Source organism: Calypte anna, chromosome 11 (genome assembly GCF_003957555.1).
Source record: "Calypte anna isolate BGI_N300 chromosome 11, bCalAnn1_v1.p, whole genome shotgun sequence".
Classification (NCBI taxonomy): Eukaryota; Metazoa; Chordata; class Aves; order Apodiformes; family Trochilidae; genus Calypte; species Calypte anna.
In genome coordinates, this window is record NC_044257.1 from 928,945 (window position 1) to 947,834 (window position 18,890).

General features: G+C 53.5%; 2 protein-coding genes across 8 annotated transcripts in view; one reads left to right on the forward strand and one right to left on the reverse strand.

The window, feature by feature from the left end:
* Window positions 1–8,446, forward strand: part of PDPR (pyruvate dehydrogenase phosphatase regulatory subunit) — a 28,380-nt gene extending 19,934 nt beyond the window's left edge. For all 6 annotated transcript variants that reach the window (XM_030457590.1, XM_030457592.1, XM_030457591.1 and 3 more), the window contains one exon: window positions 1,330–8,446. In XM_030457590.1, the coding sequence (XP_030313450.1) occupies window positions 1,330–1,734 (405 nt within the window). In that variant the 3' untranslated portion in view covers window positions 1,735–8,446. The remainder of the gene's footprint in view (window positions 1–1,329) is intronic.
* Window positions 8,447–9,806: 1,360 nt separating this feature from the next.
* Window positions 9,807–14,155, reverse strand: ST3GAL2 (ST3 beta-galactoside alpha-2,3-sialyltransferase 2). Of its 2 annotated transcripts, none has more exons than XM_008500708.2 (7): window positions 13,919–14,155; window positions 13,404–13,783; window positions 13,067–13,260; window positions 12,531–12,710; window positions 12,312–12,357; window positions 11,970–12,089; window positions 9,807–11,718 (listed from the first exon to the last, which is right to left on the reverse strand). In XM_008500708.2, exons 1-7 carry the CDS (start codon window positions 13,968–13,970, stop codon window positions 11,545–11,547), a joined length of 1,146 nt encoding a protein of 381 aa, XP_008498930.2. In that variant the 5' UTR covers window positions 13,971–14,155; the 3' UTR covers window positions 9,807–11,544. The 2 variants fall into 2 exon arrangements, with proteins under 2 accessions (XP_008498930.2, XP_030313680.1); XM_030457820.1 differs by having other exon boundaries at window positions 13,404–13,829; window positions 13,919–14,150.
* Window positions 14,156–18,890: the final 4,735 nt, after the last annotated feature.

Consider the following 18,890-nt stretch of genomic DNA (forward strand, 5'->3'; position numbering starts at 1 on the left):
TGCTCTCCTCAGGGGTCATTTGATAGGTTTCAAAAACTGAACACTAGCAGCAAGGCAGAGGTTTGAAGCACTGTCTGTTTTAGTGGTATTCTTATCTCTAGATCTCAAATTAAAGAATTCCTTCCCCATATCCTAAGTCTCCCCTCTTCAAGTTTTAACCCATTTCCCTTCTCCTCTCCCCACCCCCCCGTGTCCAAAGCCCTCCCCCAGCTTTCTTGTAGCCCCTTCAGATATTGGAAGGTTGCTCTGAGCTCACCTGGGAGCCTCCTCTTCTCCAGGCTGAACAACCCCAATCCCTCAGCCTGGCTTCCCAGGGAGGTGCTCAGCCCTCTGAGCATTTCAGTGCCTCTGCTCTGGACACCTTCCAGGAGCTCCATGTCCTCCCTAGATGGTCTCTAGATGTCCCTAACATTCTGTGGTTCTCTAATTCTCTCCTGCCCTGGGGTGGGTGGGAGAGCAGTACTGAACTGGACAGAGTGCTGTTCAAGTGGGTTGCTGTATTGGTTTTCTGATAGAGCAGGATGGACTGTGTGACTGTAACCTCTACTTTTGGACTTCAGAAAGGTGCTGGAAGTCATCTTTCCTGGACAAGTCTTCCAGGGATCTGTGTAGCATCCTGTGTTGCTCATGTGCACAGTGCTCAGTGTGGTGAAGGGTGCTGTGTATCTTAGAGGTGCTCAGAGTTCATTTTTCTCCCAGCTGTTTTCCCAGTCTGAGGAAGTAAAAGCCTCCCTGTGCACTGGGTGGTGTTTTGTGAAGTCAAGTATGAGGCCAGGTGCCAAGAACAGTTGCTCTTTTTTTCCTAAAACCTGGAGGTTCTCTATTTTTACTGGAACACAGCATGGCAGAGAGTTGTATCCTGCTTCTTGTGTGACCCCTGTCAGTTCCTGGGTTTCTGCTTTCTCTTATCTTTGTGTGAGACAAAACAAATGCTGGTATCAATTTTTTCAGAGGAGAATATAGCAACTTAAGATACACCTTTCCTATGTTGTTGCTTTCCCTCTGGTTCACACTAAACCTGGCAGACTTCTAGAAAATGGCAGAAACTGCAGTGGTGACTTTTTGACTGTGGTGAAAATTAGAACGAGTGTTTTAAAGCCCCACTCCATGTGTTATTTTTCTGTCTTTTAATACAACTTAGCATCTGGAAGAACAAACTTCTGCTTGAGCTGGGTGTTTTGCACACAGAAGCAGCCTGGCTTGCTAGGGCACGAGTCCCAAGCACCACTTCACCTCCTGCCAGCCCCCTACAAGCTGCGTCTTGGTTTTTTTTTCATTCGCTAGAGCTCGCATCCTCTTGCCTCAGCTGAGCCTTCCTTTTCCCTGCAGGGAATAGACTTTGTTGGCCAGGAGGCACTGCTGGAGCAGAAGCAGCACGGTGTCTACAAACGTTTCACCATGTTCATCCTGGAGGACCATGACACAGACACGGACCTCTGGCCCTGGTGGGGGGAGCCCATCTTCCGCAACGGCCGCTACGTGGGCAGGACCACCAGCAGCGCCTACAGCTACACCCTGGAGCGCCACGTCTGCCTCGGCTTCGTGCACAACTTTGATGAGAAGACAGGCCAGGAGCTGCTGGTGACAACTGACTTCATCAACCAGGGGGAGTACGAGATCGACATCGCCGGGCAGCGCTTCCAGGCCAAAGCCAAGCTCTACCCCTTCAGCTCCCTCTTCACGCACCGCCGCCGCAAGGATGAGGTGGAACTGAGTGGCTACCAGCAGGAGTAGTGCTGGTGACACCTGACCTGCACCTTTTCCCAAGCTGGAGTCTTCTGCCACCATCTTCCAGTCTTTTTTTTCCTCTCCTTTCTCGTCTTGCAACTTTTAAACTTTTTCCAGTGTGTTACGTTTTGTATATTTTAAACCTTTAATTTTCAAGCTTTCTCCATCCTGTCTGTCTCCCTCCTTCACCCCTTTGCTTGCCAGGCTGCCCCAGGCCTCAGTGGATGAAGCACGGTGCTGAGCATGCATCCAGAACTCCACGGGAAGCCTGTGCAGGAGCAAACCCCACCATAGGCCCTTGCCTGGTGATGATGGGAAGGGTTGGGGTGAACCCCTGAGGACTGTGCCCTTCCTCTCTCTCTCTCTATCTCTGTCTCTCTCTGTCTCTCCTCTGCAGTGTTGAGGCACAGGACAGCAGGTGCTTGCTGCCTGTAGTTCAGAGGAATGCTGTGGTGTCACCCATATCATATCACAGAGTGTTAGGGGTTGGAAGGGACTGTGAGAGATGATGGAGTCCAACCCCTCTGCCAGAGCAGGATCAGGGGTGACACACACAGCAAGAGGATGACCAGCTACCTCACTGGCAGGAGACACAGCCTTGTGTGAGCAGCAGACAAGAGGCAGGTTTGGGGTACAGCCCAGCTTGTTGCTGCCCCTCTTTGTCCACCTTTTTTTGTGTTTATTTTATTTATCTCTAACAGAGAGTCAAGTAGATTTAACCATCAGGCCATTGAGATCCCAGTAGCACTGGTAAGTTTGTTGTTGGGACTGGATGTTTTTGTGTGTGGTCACTGAAAGTAAATGGCCTTCTAGCAGCATAGTTGAAGATCAGCATGTGTGTTTCACTTCTATAAAGGAACAGGACTGGGGGTTTATTAGCAAAAAACCTGATTTCTAACAAGGGCAGATGTATAATGTTAATGGCAGTGTTGAAATGCTGCTTCTGTTTCAGCTGCACAGTCCCTTTGGGGAATTTCTTTCACTTCCCTTTGGTTGTGTGACTTGCTCAAGCTCACCTGGCAAGATTCCTGTGGACCCTGAATTTTGGTTTGGGGAACTTGAGCAGCAGGAAGGGACAATGTCTTGAGTTTCCAGCTGCCCTTGGTTATTTTGAAATGAGAGGAAAAGACCCAGCATTTGTCTCACCCGTGGTGCTGGCAGTACTGCAAGAAATGCTGGGTTTTCTGCTAGTGCTCAGAGAACTTCTCAGCTCCTCCTGGACCAGAGAAGTTGTCTTCCATTTTCCTGCTTGAATCTGTGGCACTTCTTTGTTCTGTCTCTTGGTAGTACCTCAGCTGAAGGAGTTGAACAGAGGGAGTGAAGGAAGTGTGGCAGTGGGATTATTGATTGCTTTTCCTCAGCAAAGCTCTTGGCATCATGCTCCTCATCCTGATGCTTCAGACACTGCAGCTGGGTTCACCCCTCTCTCCCCTCCTGTGTCAACGTGCAGGCACTGGTGGCAAAGTGCTGGGGGGATGCTGGGTTGTTTTGCACATATTTTCATCATCTTTTTTTTTCTTCTTCTTCCCCTTGTGAGAACGATCAACAGCAAAGATTCTCTTAATTTACTTGAAAAAGCTCTGGTAAATGTTTTCCCTGCCTCTGTCACAATCTTCCTGCATCCAGAGTTCTAACACAACCTTGCACTGATGTCTGCCCTCTCAGCCACGATGAACACTTTCTCTACAGTCTAGAGCCTTTTTTGAGCACTTTCTTTTCCAGTTAGATGACACACCAGTAGTGTAAGTACGAGCTCAAAACCTTGCCTGCTTCTTGTTCAGGGTTTGCTTTCTGCTGTGGCTTCATGTCATGCCCTCATTTCAGCCTGGGCTCTTCCAGTTCTTGGTCCAGGTGTTCTCAGCATGGAGAAGGAATCAGAGGGCCCTAATTAGGCAGGAATGGGGAAAGTCCAAAACCTTTACACCTTAAAACAGGGTGTAAGAGCAAACTTCCCCTCCAAGGTGAAGGCTTGAATTGGAGAGTCAGGAAAAGGTGTAAGAGAATTAAGGATTTGTGCATGTGGTGTGGTAGGGTTGAACCTAGATGCCAGTTCTTGGAGCTCGCTCTGATTTGTGGACAATGAATTTCTTCAAGGATTTCAAACTGGTTTTTTGAATGGACACTCAAAAATTCCCCCATATCTGAAATGCAGGACAGCTTTTTGGGGTCTCTCAGCCCAGAGTGGCCCCTGTGTGGCTGCTGCAGAGATTTCACTGGGTTGTCATTCCTTCCAAACTCCCCTCTTGTTGCTCTCTGGACTGGAATTTTGCCTGTTGGGTGAGGGTTTGTTGTTTAAATGAAAGGTTTATAAGACATCTAATAGCAGCTGAAAATCCAGTCACCTCTTGCATGTCTTTCCTGCACAGAGGGATCCTGTTATCCTACTGCTCCCATGCTGGATCTGTGCACACCAAGGAGGGCTTTGTTCCCTCCATCAGTTTTATGGGATGTTGCTGTGCCTTCCTTACCCAAGGAAGATGTTCAGCCAAAGAAAGAGTTTTATAGATGATACTTGGGATGTGTCTTAGAGAAGCCCTTCTGATTAGGGTCATTAGGTCTGATTAGGGTCATTAGGTCATTTGGTCTGCAGAGTTAGAACTAGTTCAGCCCAAACTGGAAAGCTGGCAGCATCCTGTCCTCTACCAGCCACTAGTTCCTGAAGTATCCTTTAGGTTATGTTTCTCCTTGTGATTATTTTTAATTTTCCTTCGTTTATAGTTCCTAAGACAATGGGTGTCTCTTCCCACCCAAGTTCTGACAGTAAAATTGCATTTGATGAGCTGATTGTCATTGTGTCTGCTTAGGTTCATTTTATGTCTAGATCTATTGACTTTTCAGAACCAAAAACAGAGAGTGAAAATAACTTTCAGTCACACCAATAGCACTTCCTATAATATCATGGTTGCTGCTTGAGATAATTGTCAGTCTTGCAGCTCATTAATGCCTGCTCTGGCTTTTTGCCCTCTGAGTCCCAGTTCTTGTTTTACACCTGTAATCTTCAGGAGCTGCTCAGACTTGGCTGGCTTTGGGTTGGGCAGCTGTCTTTAACCTTACATGAAACAAAGATTTGCTTCCACCAAATGGAATACCTGTTGAGGGGACCTGTTGAGTATGTTTTAAAATAGTACCAGGGAAGGACCTTCTGGTGTCACACTTTTCTGTAGAGGTATTAAACAATGAGATAAGGTTCTAATCCCTTTATCTGATGAGTAAAATTAGAGTACCTGAGGAAAAAAAAATCAGTTGAAGAGTTAACTTTTAGTTCACCTTCAGATTAGAAAATTAGAAGTCAGAAGTCAGTCTTAGTATCAAAGATGCTAAATAACATGGGCTGTAAATGAGTCTGAAAACTTCTTTAAAATGCTTCCTGCTGAGAGAGGCAGTTTGTTCTCCCTCTGCATGGTCAGACTGTGAACCTTGGGTGGCAGACACTAAAATAGGATCCTCCTTCCTCTGCAGCCACAGGGGCAGCAGTCTCACTCTGTGCCAATCCAGCACCAGCTCTGCCCTGTCCCCCTCACAGACTGGTTTGGGTTGGAAGGGACCTTAAAGCTCACCCAGTCCCAACCCCCTGCATGGGCAGGGACACCTCCCACCAGCCCAGGTTGCTCCAAGCCCCATCCAACCTGGACTTGGACACTGCCAGGGATGGGGCAGCCACAGCTTCCTTGGAAAACCTGTTCCAGTCTCTCACCACCTTCAGATTAAAGAATTCCTTCCCCATGTCCAACCTCAATCTCCCCTTTCTCTCCAAGTTTTAACCCATTTCCCTTGTCCTCTCCCCACCCCCCCGTGTCCAAAGCCCTCCCCCAGCTTTCTTGTAGCCCCTTCAGATATTGGAAGGTTGCTCTGAGCTCCCCTGGGAGCCTCCTCTTCTCCAGGCTGAACAACCCCAATCCCTCAGCCTGGCTTCCCAGGGAGGTGCTCAGCCCTCTGAGCATTTCAGTGCCTCTGCTCTGGACACCTTCCAGGAGCTTCATGTCCTTCTGCTGCTGGGGACTGGGTAGTGGCAGAGGGGCTGAGATGAGATGAGATGGACAGAGAGTCATGGTGGCTTTTGGATGCTTTGCCCATGGCTCAACCATTTCAGTCTGGCTTTGGAGAGAGTTTCTCAGCCCTGAACCCCAGCTCAGAGAGCATTGTCCTCTGCAGCCTCAGTGCTGGGGAGATGCTGAGGGACAGCAGTGGATCCAGGCAGAATCAAGACAGCTTTCTGGTGTCCTTCTGGCACACTTCAACCACAATGGTTACATTGTGGGGAAAAATCAATAGAAAAAAAGGCAGTTTCCACATCTGGTGTGGGAAGAAGTTACTTGCAAGGGCATGATTTCTTACTTCAAACAGAACACTTTGCTGCTGCTCATGTCCAGCAAGAAATTCACAACCTTCAGATTTGTCTTCCCAAATGATTTTAAGATGACCCAGGTTCATTTCTGCCTGCTTCTGGATGCTTTTCTGTTTTAAACAGCCTTTTTCATAACTGCTTTTTTACTGAAAAACCAACCAACATCTCAGTCAGGGAACAGGACTTGGAGAAGGAGGGGCTCATGTCAGCAGATGACTTCAAGCTGTCTCTAAAAAGCATTTGGAAATTTTCTTTGCACTTTAAACGTTCCTTGAGCACTATGATTGTAGCATGCTTGTAGCCCTTGGCTAGGGCAATCTTTGCATTGGAGGGAGGAAAGAAAAAACAAACTTGAACTTTTTATAAATGCCTTAAAGCTTTAGGGTGAGGTATCTGGGCACGGGTTGTGCCTGCTCTTTGATTTTCTTCCTGGAAAGCTGCTTGCTGAGTGTGCAGAGCAGACACAAGTGTTGGCAGCTCTTTCCAGGCAAGCAGTGGGGATGGTGGGAGCTGCTGCCACAGTCTGCTGCTGGTCTGAGGCTGGAGTTTGGATTGAACTCCACTACAGGCTGAGAGCCCCCGTGCCTCCACAGCTGTCTGTGCTCACACCTTCCCTTTCTTCTCTTCCCCCCCCACCCCCAGAAATGGATTTATTCACTGTATTGCTCACACCATAATGAGGTTTGGGCTGGCTTGAGACAAAGAAGCTTGGGCTGGTTGTAGAGAAGCAGAATCACAGAATGTTAGGGGTTGGAAGGGACCTCTAAAGGTCTTCAAGTCCCTGGGGGACCCTGCAGTTGTCCCCTTGCATTGAAGGAAACAAAAATCTCTGCTTGAATGCTTCCCTGCTGTACCAGGGCAGGAGGCAGGAGAAGTGGGAGTGCAGGGGGTCTTCTGCTGCCTCTAACATTGGTGGAGATGGCTCTGGGCCTTCTCATCTCCCCTTTGTCTCCAAGCTCTGCTGGTTTCCCAGTGTCTGGCTGAAATCCAGGCCCAACCACAGGTTGTTGTGCTGGGAAGCCACTCCAGGATGCTTTAATGTCTGCAAGAAGTGAGGCCTGTTCAGAACAAGGAGTGGTGAATTAGGATGGAAGAGAGAAAGGTGTTCACATGAATACTGAGTGATTTGTCAGTGCTGGTGACAGGGGATTTTCCACAGGGATGCTGGACACCTGCTACAAGCAGAGCAGGTAGTTGGTGGTTGTCAGCTGTGCCACCTGGGGTGTGATCCACCTCGTGAGCACAGAGCAGGATCCCAGGATGTGGCCGCTCCCCCGGGCACCCCTGGGACTTGTGTGCTGCAAATCCTTTTCCCTGCTTCACCTCTGGGGGGGACAGGTTTCACTCACTGCTGTCTTCCAGTAGAACCAGAGGCAGTCTCCTCTCCCTGAAGTCCTCAATAGATTCTCCTGCATCCCGTGGCCAGGACATGGATGTGCTTCTGCCAGAGGCAGCCCCAGCTGGTTCTTGGGGGAAGGCAGCACTGGGGGTGCCACTGATTCCAGAGCAGCTGCCAGGCAGTTGGTGATGGGCACGTTGCCTGCATCTTCAAACACCTCCTCAGTGCTGCTCCACAGGCAATTCTGCTCCATTCCCTGCTCCCCTGACAGCTCCCACCTTCACCCATCACACAGGAGACCTGAGCTCTGGGGGTGAAGGGCTCCCCACATCCTGGACAGGTACCTGGGGGAAGTCCAGGGTAGGATGGCTCAGGGCATCCCTTCCCCACCATTGCTTCTGGTTAGCAGGTGCACCAATTTCCTTGTCCAAAAAACCCCTTCATGCTTTTGCCAGTCTCCAGAGAGCAGATTCTAAAGGGCTGGGGGAGGAATTTGAGAGCGTGCTGCTGCCAGAACTTTAAGAACAACTGAAGTTTGAGCCTGTGGAAACCATTTTGTTTTGTTTTGTTTTCTAGTGCCTTATGCTTGTGAATGTTTTGCAATGGATGTAGCTGAGGTGGAACAGAGTGAGGAGCAATTCAGTGGCCTGGGGTCCCTCTTGTAGCCATCTCCCTTTCCTCTGGCAGGGCCCCCAGCAGACACCAAATCATCTCCAGCAGCTCGGGGATGCTCCTGCAGGGTTTTGAGATATCCAGGCTTGTAGAAATGAAGTTAAATTGTAAAACCAGGTGGGTCTCACCTCAGCTGGGTTTGGATCTGGAGGGGTTTAGGAGGGACAAAGCTGCTCTGAATGCTCTGGGCTGTGGTGAGGGAAGGGCCCCGTTGGTTGTTCCCAAGCGCACAAGCCAGGGGGGAGTTTGCTGCTCTCCACTGGGGCCTCATCCTTGTGTTTGCTGTATTTATATCATGCTTTAATTTGGTTGGCTTCAATGTTGCTAGGGTTTGTATATTAATAAAGAAGCATTTTAACTACTCTGGAATTTGGCAGTTTGTCATGCCAAGACCCCTGTGATCCCTTCAGGATCCGAATCTCGGGCTCATCCAAGATAAATGCTGCAGGGATGCTGGGACTGTCGCAGGGCCCAGGGTTTGGCAGTGGGATCTGGGAGCAAGCCCTGGTGCTGCTGTGTCACCTTAGGGAGTGGCACTTCCCCTGCCTGCACTTGTGTCCAAAATCATAGAATCCTAAAATCAGAATCATCAAGGTTGGAAAAGATCATCAAGTCCAACCATCTGCCCTACAACCCCTAAACCACCCCCTGGAGCACCTCATCTCCCCAACGTTAGGACACCTCCAGGGATGGTGCCTCCACCAGCTCCCTGGGCAGCCTGTCCCAATGTTTAACCACTCTTCTTGTGGAGAGATTTTTTCTAATATCTAACCTGAAAACTACACTCTCTTCCTCCTCTCCTACTCCACTGAGTGCTGGGTTGAGGCAAAGGCACAAGTCAGGACAGGGGAAAGAGACCAGGGAGCAAGTTCTGATACGTGGTTTTTTTTTTGACTTTTTAAAAAAAAAAACAAACCAAAAACCAAACCAATTTTATTTTTTTTTTTAAGACAGTTGTGTGCAGAAGTACTCAGGTACACACAGGCTCTGGGCAAAGGCCCCTACCAGCTCCCAGCCCTCAGTCAGAGCACTGGTCTCTCTCTGAGCAGGGTGATGGGTGCTGGATCAGGCACTGCAGGGTGACCCCCCCTGCCTGGTGGGTGACCCCCCCTGCCTGGGGGGTCAGCCTGGGTGCCTCCCCCCTGCCCAGGGCCTCTGCCTCCATCTCCTCTATGTACAGTACAGTGGTGCTCGGCGTGGCCACGGACCCTCCCAGCCGGTGTGCAGCATGCACAGAGAAACAGAAGTGGTCACCAGTCCTAGCAGGACAGCTTAAATAATAATAATAATAACAATAACTAAAAAAAAAAAAAAAGGGAAAGAAGTTAGCAAAAAAAAAAAAAAAATACTGTTGGGGTGGCAGGGAGCTGCAAGCACACCCTTTGCTGGATGCCAGCACTGTGCTGCCCGTGGGTTTGGTACCGGGGTTTGGTCCCCGGTGTCTCCACTCCCCTGTGATTGTCTGGCCTGGCCTTGCTCAGGCAGGGCAGGAGCCTCAGCGTGCTGGATGAGACCTTCCAGCCACTGGAGTGGTGGCCTGGACGTGTCCCTGTCTGCCCCAGCAGCACTGCCCAACAAGGATCCAGCCTGGCACAAGGAGGGATGTGGGCACGACTGCCTGGTTGATCAGCCAAACCCCTGCCGCCAGCACAGCCCGGTGTAGCCAACAGGAGATGGTCAAGGCACTCATTGTTGCTTGTGGTTTTGTGGGTTTTTTTTTTATTTTTCTTTCCCTTAAAAAAAGAACAAAACCAACCCATGGAGACTAAAGGCTTGCTGCAGCCTGCCTCTGAGTCCTGGGCTTTGGGGCTGGCCAGGGCAGGCTGCTGACAGCACTGCTTCTACCAAAAGCCAGCAGGGAACCTGGAAGTTAAAAGCCCTGTGGACAGAAAAGATTCGTTTTCCCAAGCTGAGGGGATGCTCAGTGCCTGCTCCAGATGAGCCAAACCCTTGTGGTTCATGATTGCAGAGAGAAACTCAAAAAGGAAAAAAAAAAGACAGAAGAAAACCTTGAAAAAAACAACCAAACAGAAGCAGAGAAACAGGTAAGAGGCTGCTACAGAAAAGCCAGATACAAAAGGGTAAAAAAAAACCCTCCAAGCCCCCCCAAAAAACCCCTCTGATGATTGTTCCTCAAACAACTATTGCAGGCAGGAATTCCCCCCCAGCCCCTGTTCCAGGCTGGGCACCCCAGGGTATGTCCTGGCACCAGCTGTGCAGGTGGAAGGTGCCTCCTCAGGGACCTTTTTTTTTTTTTTATGATTGCCAAGTTTTCCAGCATTTCCTAAAGAAAACCCACCACACCTGCCTGCCTGACCCAAAGAAACTGGTTTCCATGAGCCCTCTGGGCAGGCAGTGTCCTCCTGCACTGCCCTGGAGCCTGGAGCTGGGCCGGGCTGGTGCTCCCCAACGGAGCAAAGACTTTGGGATTTCAGCTTCTCACCAGAGCTGTCTGTTTATAGCAACACAAAAGCAAAACCACAGTTCAGTCACCCACTAAAGCTACCTCTAATCTGTTTGGGGGTTGTTTTTTGTTTTTTTTTTTCCCCAGCCTGAAAGCAAAGGGAAACCTCATCATCTTCCCTCAGGACACATCCCACAGCTGCTGCATCCCACATCCCTCCAGCAAGGGTGCTCGGATGGAGAGACTGGACTGCTGCTCCTGCAGGTTCCTTAGCTGCTTCTTTTGCCTGGTACCTCCCAAAATCCATCCTACCCATCCTCAGTCCTCAGGCAGAGGAGCAGGGACGCCTGGCCCCAACCCTGGGCACTCCTCTCTACCCTTCAGCCCAGCTGTAGCTTTCCGTGGCTGCTGGCTCCACGTGATGGATCCACACGATGGCACCCACACCGGGCCCTGCCTGGGTGCCAGGAGCCTTCCCGAGGGAGCGACGGCAGCAGCTGCCCCAGGTGGGTACACAGGATTTCAAACTAAAGAAAGCAGCAGCTGGTTCCACTGGCAAGGCTGTGCTGCCGGGGAGGGGGAGCTGAGTCCTGGGCCCAACTTTTGGGCACTCCCCAAAGTCCCCCAGCTTCGGGGTTGGTGGTTTGTTGTTCTTTGTTTGTTTGTTTGTTTGTTTTGTGTCTGTGTGTGTATCTCGTTTTAAAAAGAGCAGCATTTGGTTTTGACTGTAAAGAGATGCGAGGCAGACGTCCCCGCTGCCAGTCAGTTGCTGATTGTGTTTACAAATCCTTTCTCAGCTGGGTTTCTTAATAATAATAATAATAATAATAATAACAATAATAATATTAAAAAAAAAAAAAAAAAAGGCAAAAAAGTCTCCTTTAGCTCTGAACCTGATTGGCTGCTGGAGGCACCAAATGTTGCCGGAGGTGGCTGCGTGGATGGCGCGGGGCCACGCTGCCCGCCCAGCGCTCCTTGCCCGGGGGCTGCTGAGGAGCCCCGTGGGCAGCCGGGACCTGGATGGCTGGCACAGGGGATCTGGAGGAGCCACATCCCTCAGTTCCCCCGGTAAACCTCAATCTTGCTGGTTTTGGCCAGCATGTCGATGATGTGCGCCTCGAAGTCGGCATCGTGCACCCCGGTTTTCCGGAACTCCCCGGCGTAGCGGTTGTTCTCCCAGTAGTGGTGCCAGTTGCCTCGGCTGTCAGCGCCGAAGCCGAAGACGTTCACCTGTAGCAGGGAAGAACGGGGTGAGCCAGCCCTGACCCCCCCTACACCAAGCTGGGGACCCCCTGGGCCAAGCACCCCAGGGGGATTTGGCGCCATGCTGAAAGCCGCCCCTTGCTCCGGCAACAGGAGAAAGCAAAACCATGGTGGGCCCCAAGAAGCCACCTCCCTCCCTAACACCACAAAAATCCCATCCTGTGCCAGCAAGGACCCCGCAACCTGGAGGAGGAGGAGCCCAAGAAGCCACCACCCACCTCGTCACAAACGTGGAGGGCAAAGAAGAGCACCAGCATGCCAGTGGAGGGGTAGCGCCCGTGGTGCTCCGTCCAGCGGTCGTGGATGTACTTGAAGAAGGCAGGATTGTAGATCTGCACCTGGAAGAACACCTGAGGTTAGTGCTGCAGCCACAGCCACACCTCCTGCAGAGCAGCACCCTGGGATAGATGGATGGATGGATGGATGGATGGATGGATGGATGGATGGAACACCAAGAAGAGTGTGGGGACCCCAGGGAGGATGATGAACTCGTGGGGACCCCAGGGAGGATGATGAAGTCATGGGGACCCCAGCTCCTGCCTGGACAAGCCCCTCCTCACCTTTTCTTTGTCCACCCGCAGAAAAGGCTTCACAGGTGCATATGTGCTGGGAAAGAAGTGGAGAGGCAGGTGAGCTCCTGGGGATCCCGTGCCCCCCAACCCCAAGGAAAAGGCGCTGGGGATGCTCCGGGAGGGAGGAACTGATGGATCCCCACCACTCCTGGGGAGCTGCCCCCCAGGGCAGGAGAGCAGCCAGCCTGGTGCCCACTGGGTACTTACAACCTGATCTGGCCGGTGGAGAGGGCACTGGCGATCCAGAGCAGGTCCAGGGTTTTGAAGGGCACCAGCACGAAGCTGACGTTGGCGGGAAGGTTCTTGGCACTCTCAGGGTACATGAAGTGGTGTGTGGTCCGGCTGCCCACATCGCCCTCAAAACCCACTGTGGGGGCCTGGTTCATCCTGGGGGAGAGAGTAGGGAAGGTGGCACTCCCCTTCCCAGTCCCCCTGTCCCTTTCAGATGGTACAGGTGTCCCCCGTGAGCTGAGGAAGTTTCCTAGATGCTGAGGGTGGTGGCATGAGCTAAAGGCCCCTCCAGCCATGCCAGGGGAAGGGACCCACTCCCACACATCCCAGCACCCAGCAGGATGCAGGATGGGCTCTTTGACCGAGTAATTGGACCCACGGCTCACAGCACAGGATCAACTCACCCCCCAGAACCTCCTTGCCCACAGCAGACGTCAGGGGCTTGGCACCCCCCAGCGCTGCTGGCATCACCCCTGGGCTGAGTAGGGGGCAGCAGTGCCCCGGGACCTCACCGCATGATGAAGTCGTGCCCGTCGATCTCTGGCCCGTATCCGGAGCCACGCAGGTTGCCCGAGTTGCCGACCACAGCGCAGCGGCGGCAGCGGCGCGGGTCCCGGGAGCGGTAGGGATCCTCGCCCGGCACTATCTGGAAGAGTTTGCTCAGGACTTCGTGAGTGTTGTGGGACTTGAACTGGGGCTGCAGCATCTGCGGGAGGAGAGGAGGAGGAGAAAGCTGTGTGTGTGTGTGTGTGTGTGTGTGTGTCCCTCTTCCCCGGTGCCGGAGCTCGTGGCAGCGCTCCCGGGGGTTCTGGGGGACCCATGTTGGGAACACCCCGTCCCTTTGCTCACCATCCACCACCTCTGGACGTCGGGCGGCAGGTCCATGTTCTCCTTGGTCCACACCGGGGAGACGGCGCCATCGTAGCGCCCGTCAAACCAGTCGGCAGCGGCGGCGTCCTGGGACAGGCAGCGGTGACAGGCGCAGCCCCGGGGGTACGGACCCCCCTTGCTGAGCCGCTGCAGCCCCGCGTAGCCGGGCACCAGCTTCACCCGGTGGATGCCGCCCAGCCCGCCGGGGTCCAGGTAGGCGATGCTGTGGTGGGAGTAGGTGAAGAGGAGGGACATGACGAAGACGAGGAGGAAGGCGGTCGAGAGGAAGCAGAAGCGCAGCGAGCACTTCATGGTGGGCGGGCGGCTGGGCCAGGGTGGGCGCTGGCTCCGGCATAGGGCTGGGGCAGAGGGCGCGGGATGGCGTCAGCCGGCCAGCGAGGCTCCCTGCGGGACCCAGACCTGTAAATCACCCCGGCGGCGGTCGGGAAGGGGGAGTCGGGAGCCCCCCGCAAGCCACCGTGCCAGGCTCCTACCTGCCGGGCTGCTGCTTTCCATCCGCGTGGTCCGGACGCAGCGAGGGAGCATCCGCTGCCGGCGTGGGGTCCGGCACAGCTCGGCACAGCTCGGCACGCCGGGCTCAGCCGTGGCACCGCTCCTCGGAGGCTCCTCCGGGCCCCGGCCCCGGTTGGCTCTCGGCTGTGGCAGTGCTCATCATCCCCGGGTGCTGGCTGACCCCCTGGCTCGGGGACACGGCAGCACTGACGATGCCGGCCTGGAGTGGAGAGGAGGGGACAGTGGGTCAAGGGTTGGTGACACAAGTGGCAAAGGTCGGGAGCAGCACCGAGTGGGGAGGAGTGTGCTGGGGGAGGGAGGAGGAGTTGATTTATTCCTTTGCAAAATGCCACCCAGCCTGTCACCAGTGCAGGGGGCTGAGCCATCTCCATGGGGGTGAGGAGCCAGGTAGGACGCCAGCATCACTTGTGCCCAGCATCACTTGTGCCCAGCATCACTTGTGCCCAGCATCAACTTGTCCCCAGCATCATCTTGTCCCCAACATTGCCTTGTCCCCAGCAGCTCCCAGGCCATGTCCTCCCTGTCCCTTCCAGACAAAGGCTCAGCCACCAATTCACCCCTGGAGCCGAAGCTCCTTTCTGAAGACTCAATCCTCCTTCTCTATCACACCACAACTGGCTCCCCCCAAACCCCTCCTCAGCTGCTGCCCCCCAGCCCCTGGGGGATGAGGCTGGTGGCTGTGTCCCCTCCCCCCGGTGTGGCAGTGTCCCCCAGGGAAGGTCACCCGCTCCCTCATGATCCAAGTGCACAAAAATAGCCAGAGCAGAGGTGCCAATGCTTGTGACCAAGGGGGGGGACAGGAGGAGGAGTGGGGGGCGGGGGGGGTACAAAGGCAGATACAGCTCCTCAGCCAAAAAGCAAACAAAATGACTGGAAAAAAATCCCCTTTAAGCACAGATGCTGAGCTGGGGCAGCATCCACCACACCCTGGGGATGGAGATGTGACACCCTCACCCCCAGGGCTTTTTGGGGAGGGAGATGCCAAGGCAGGACCCCCCCCCCTGCAAGGCCAAACCTTGGGGCAGCATTGCCTCCACAGCTCAGCTCCAGCCCCAGTTAGACCAGTGCCAAGGCCAGCAGTGCTAATTAGGAGCTGGCAGCTGGAGATGCCTCTTTCCTACAAAAAACATCCTCTGGAACATGCTGGCTTCCTTCTTGGAAGAAGAGGCTGCTGAGTTGCCCCCCAAAAACCTCCTTGCCAGGATGGGGGAGACCAAAAACTTCACCAATCCCCCTGTCCCATCCCACCCTGCTGCTGGGCACAGCAGCTCCTGCCCAACCCACGATGCCTCTGCCACTGATTTGGCCAAGCAGCAACAAACTTCAGCAGAATGAGCCAGAAAAGGGGTGCACAGCCCAGCACAGTTCTTGTCCAAGTTTTTTTTTCCAGGGCTGGGGGGGGTTAACACACCTACACAGCCAGCCAGCAACTGCAACCCAGTTCCTTGGGTTACAGCCAGCGGAAAAAGCTGGGGTGGTTGTTCCAGGGAGGGCTTGCATCCCATAGACTTTGGGATCAAGCCAGTAAAAAGCTATTATTTCCCTCCCCCCCCTCTCTCTCCCCTCCCCCCAGCCTGCAGATGCAGAAGGATTTTGGAGGTAAAAGGAGATTTGGGGCTCTTTCCAGCTGCGACGTGGCGGGCTGTGCTGACCCTCCTTGCCCTGCTCCCACGGGGCTTCTTAAAGGCTGAAGGAAATCAGCTATCACGTGCTTGCAGGATTTTAGTTCCTGGTGAAAGGGGGAAAAAAAATCCCTTTCCGGCTCCTCAGCCTGGATCCTGCCTGGTGCATCCCAGCCCTGCCAGCATCTGGAGTGCCTTTGGGTCAGCCCCATCCCAGGGCCTCCCAGAGCTGCCCTCGACTAAAAAAAAAATAAAAATAAAAAAAAAAAAATCCATCCTCCAGCCCAGCTCATGCACCTTCGAGCAGCTTTAAACCCCAGTGGCTAGTTTTGAGTCATCACTTTGCCTGACTTCTCTTTCCAGCCGAGCTGGTCCTTGCAGACCCCCACATCCCAGCATGAAGCATTCCAGCCCTGACAGCTCGGAGTCAAACCCAGCTCTGTGGAATAAAGCCCAAGGGCATTGCAGGGGGACTCTTTGCAGCAGGTTTGGTGGTTCCTTCTTAAAGTAATGGGGGATTTGGGGATTCCTTCCATGGTGAGCAAGCCTGCCAACTCAGCAATACCATTAAATACCCTCAAGCTCCCAAATTCATCCCCTGCTCTCCTCAACTGACTCCTGGAGCCCCCAGTCCTCATCAAACATGAGTTTCTCTTTGATTGCAGGAGATAATGAAGCAAGGCTGATAAAAGGCCCCAGAAAATCACTCTGCTGGCTTTTACAGTTGGGTGATTTCTCTGATCACATAATCTTTAATTTCTGGATGAAGACAGGAGTGACACAGCTGGCAGCCCCGGGGAGGGCCTGGGGGATGCCTCCCCAGTCCCCATCGTCCCCAACACTGCCAGGCACATTCCCTTTTTGGGTCCTGTCAGCTTTGTTTGCTCATTTAGAAGATATCCTGAGGTTGTTGGCACCCATTTCCTTGCTGGTAAATTAAAAGGTGGGTGCAGGAAGGAGGTGGCACTGGCAGATGGGATGTCACCCCTCTTGGGGCAGGGAGAGCACCAGAGGGTCCCACCCAGGGCTGATAATTCCAGAGGGGAAAACACCCTTAGGTGTCCAGGTGCCACCCATCCAATGCTCCCTGGGCAGGGACATCACCTCTGCCACCCCCGAGTCATTAACAGGGTGCTGGAACCTGGCTTTAGGAGGTGGAGGAAAAGTCATGGGTGGAAAAAAAGAGATTTGGGGGTTTTATATTCCACCAGGGAAAGGAGTGGATATGAGTTGAGTCTTCTGCCACTCCCTTCAGCCCCAGGCAGAAAGAAACACCTAGTGCCAGGCATGGCTTCAAAAAGCAAAATTCCTCCAAGGATTCACAAACCCACTGAAAATTGCTTTTTCTTACCCCTGGCTGCAGTGGCTGCCCAAGGTCACAGCCCCTGGGTTAGCTGGGGGAGCAGATGATGCTCCTGTCCTTCCACATTACTTGGCTTCCAAAGCCAAACCAACCCCAGCAGGAAAAGCCCTGCTAATTAAAATGATCCTTTCCCCTGTCACCAATCCAGAGAGATCCGATTTTCCCCTTGGTTGTTTTTTGTTGTGGTTTTTTTTTCCCCTCTCTCTGTAAACAGGGTGGGAACATGGAGTGAACCTGGGGTTGGATTAAGGATGTTCCTCCCTGCTGGGAAGGGAAGGGAAGGGAAGGGAAGGGAAGGGAAGGGAAGGGAAGGGAAGGGAAGGGAAGGGAAGGGAAGGGAAGGGAAGGGAAGGGAAGGGAAGGGAAGGGAAGGGAAGGGAAGGGAAGGGAAGGGAAGGGATGGGAAGGGAAGGGAAGGGAAGGGAAGGGATTGACAGGAGAAGCCAAGTTTCTGGGTTAAGCCATTGCTGCAGTAGCAAGGACCCGGTAACTAATTCCTCATCCTTTTAATTAATCATACTCTTTCTTATCCACTAGCAGCTGATAGAGCCAAGTCGATTGGGTTTCCAAGGTATTAAACCCTCCTGGCACCCCTGGCAATGGCAGCAGCTCCAGCGTTTCCTTCTGCCTGGCACCTGAGGGGTTGTTTCAAGCTCTGAGCTGCAGCCAAACAAGAATGTGGGAGACCAAACCCCGGCGTGGAGTTGGGATGGAGCCCAGGCCATTTCCTATGGGACTATGAGGTGGAGGGGAGGTCCCAGTAGTGGGAAAGTCCAGAACAGGATGCTCCCAGCCTTGCTGGTGGATTGGGCCAGCAACATGGAGGGAGGCTGATAAACCCAGGGCTGCATTTGCTGCGTGGCCTCCTTAGTCCTGGTTGGTACCACCAAACTGGGAGCATCAAGGCACCAGGTCAGGTACCACCAGCTCAGGTACCACCAAGCCATCACCTCATGTACTATCAGGGCAGGTACCACCAACTCAGGTCCCACTGAGTCAGGCCTCACCAAGCCACCAGGTCATGTACCACTTGAGAATCCCCAGATCAGGCACTACCAAGCCATCAGGCACCCCTGGGCCCGGCACTACAACCCACTGGCTGAGTTACCACTGCCCTGAGCATCACCAAGCTGGGTCCCCCGGTGTGGGCAGGCTCAGAGCTGGCTGACAGGCAGGGTGCTGAGCAGTCCCTGGTGGGGCAGAGCAGATCTCAATGCTCACCACCCCTCACTGCCTCCTCCTCTCACCTGTGCCCCCTGCAGCCCCCTGTTTGGGGGGAACCCACCTTCCTCACTGTTCCTCCCACTCTTCCTCCCACTGCCATGGGCTGGGCTCAGCAGGATCTGCCCACCCTGTGCCCCCTCTCCCCACTGCCACAGTGGGGCTGCACCTCAGGAACACCCCTGAACTGGTGTTTCCCCCCCATCATTCACCATCTGCAGGGAGGATGCAGCCACAATGGGAGCACATGTGTCCCCCTCACCCCAACACCCCCTGCATTCAGCACCCTGAGCACCCTGAGCACCCTTTCCACCTCCCTGGGGGGGGAACTACTCCCCCTCTGCCACCCTGAGCTCATTTTACCCAGGAGGCTCAGACTCAACGTGAAAATATGTGCAGAGCAGGGGGGGTGGGAGGGGGGGGGTGTGTGGACACAGCACCAGGGAGGGAAGCAGCAGCCTGGGACCCCCTCTGTGCATCACTGTCCCCCTCCCTGGGGCTTGGCAGCACTGAGGACAGGAGATGGTGGAAACACAAAGGCTTTTGAGAGTTGTTGCAACCCCAAGCCCCCCAACCTACCCCAAGACAGAGCCTGAGCAGAGAACTGCAAACTCAGTGCATGCTGTGACCTGGTGAAGCTTCCCGGGGTTTGCTCTTCTTCTTCTTGGGGGTGCTGAGAGGCCACTGAACTCTTTAGGAAAATTGTACCTCCACGAGTGGATCAGA

Coding starts and splice junctions, on each gene's coding strand:
- ST3GAL2 (XM_008500708.2), bottom strand. CDS start 13,970: ATGCTCCCTCGCTGCGTCCGGACCACGCGGATGGAAAGCAGCAGCCCG. Junction 12,711..13,066: donor GGGCACGACTTCATCATGCG/GTGAGGTCCCGG, acceptor TCTCTCCCCCAG/GATGAACCAGGCCCCCACAG. Junction 11,719..11,969: donor CCCTCCACGTTTGTGACGAG/GTGGGTGGTGGC, acceptor TCCCTGCTACAG/GTGAACGTCTTCGGCTTCGG.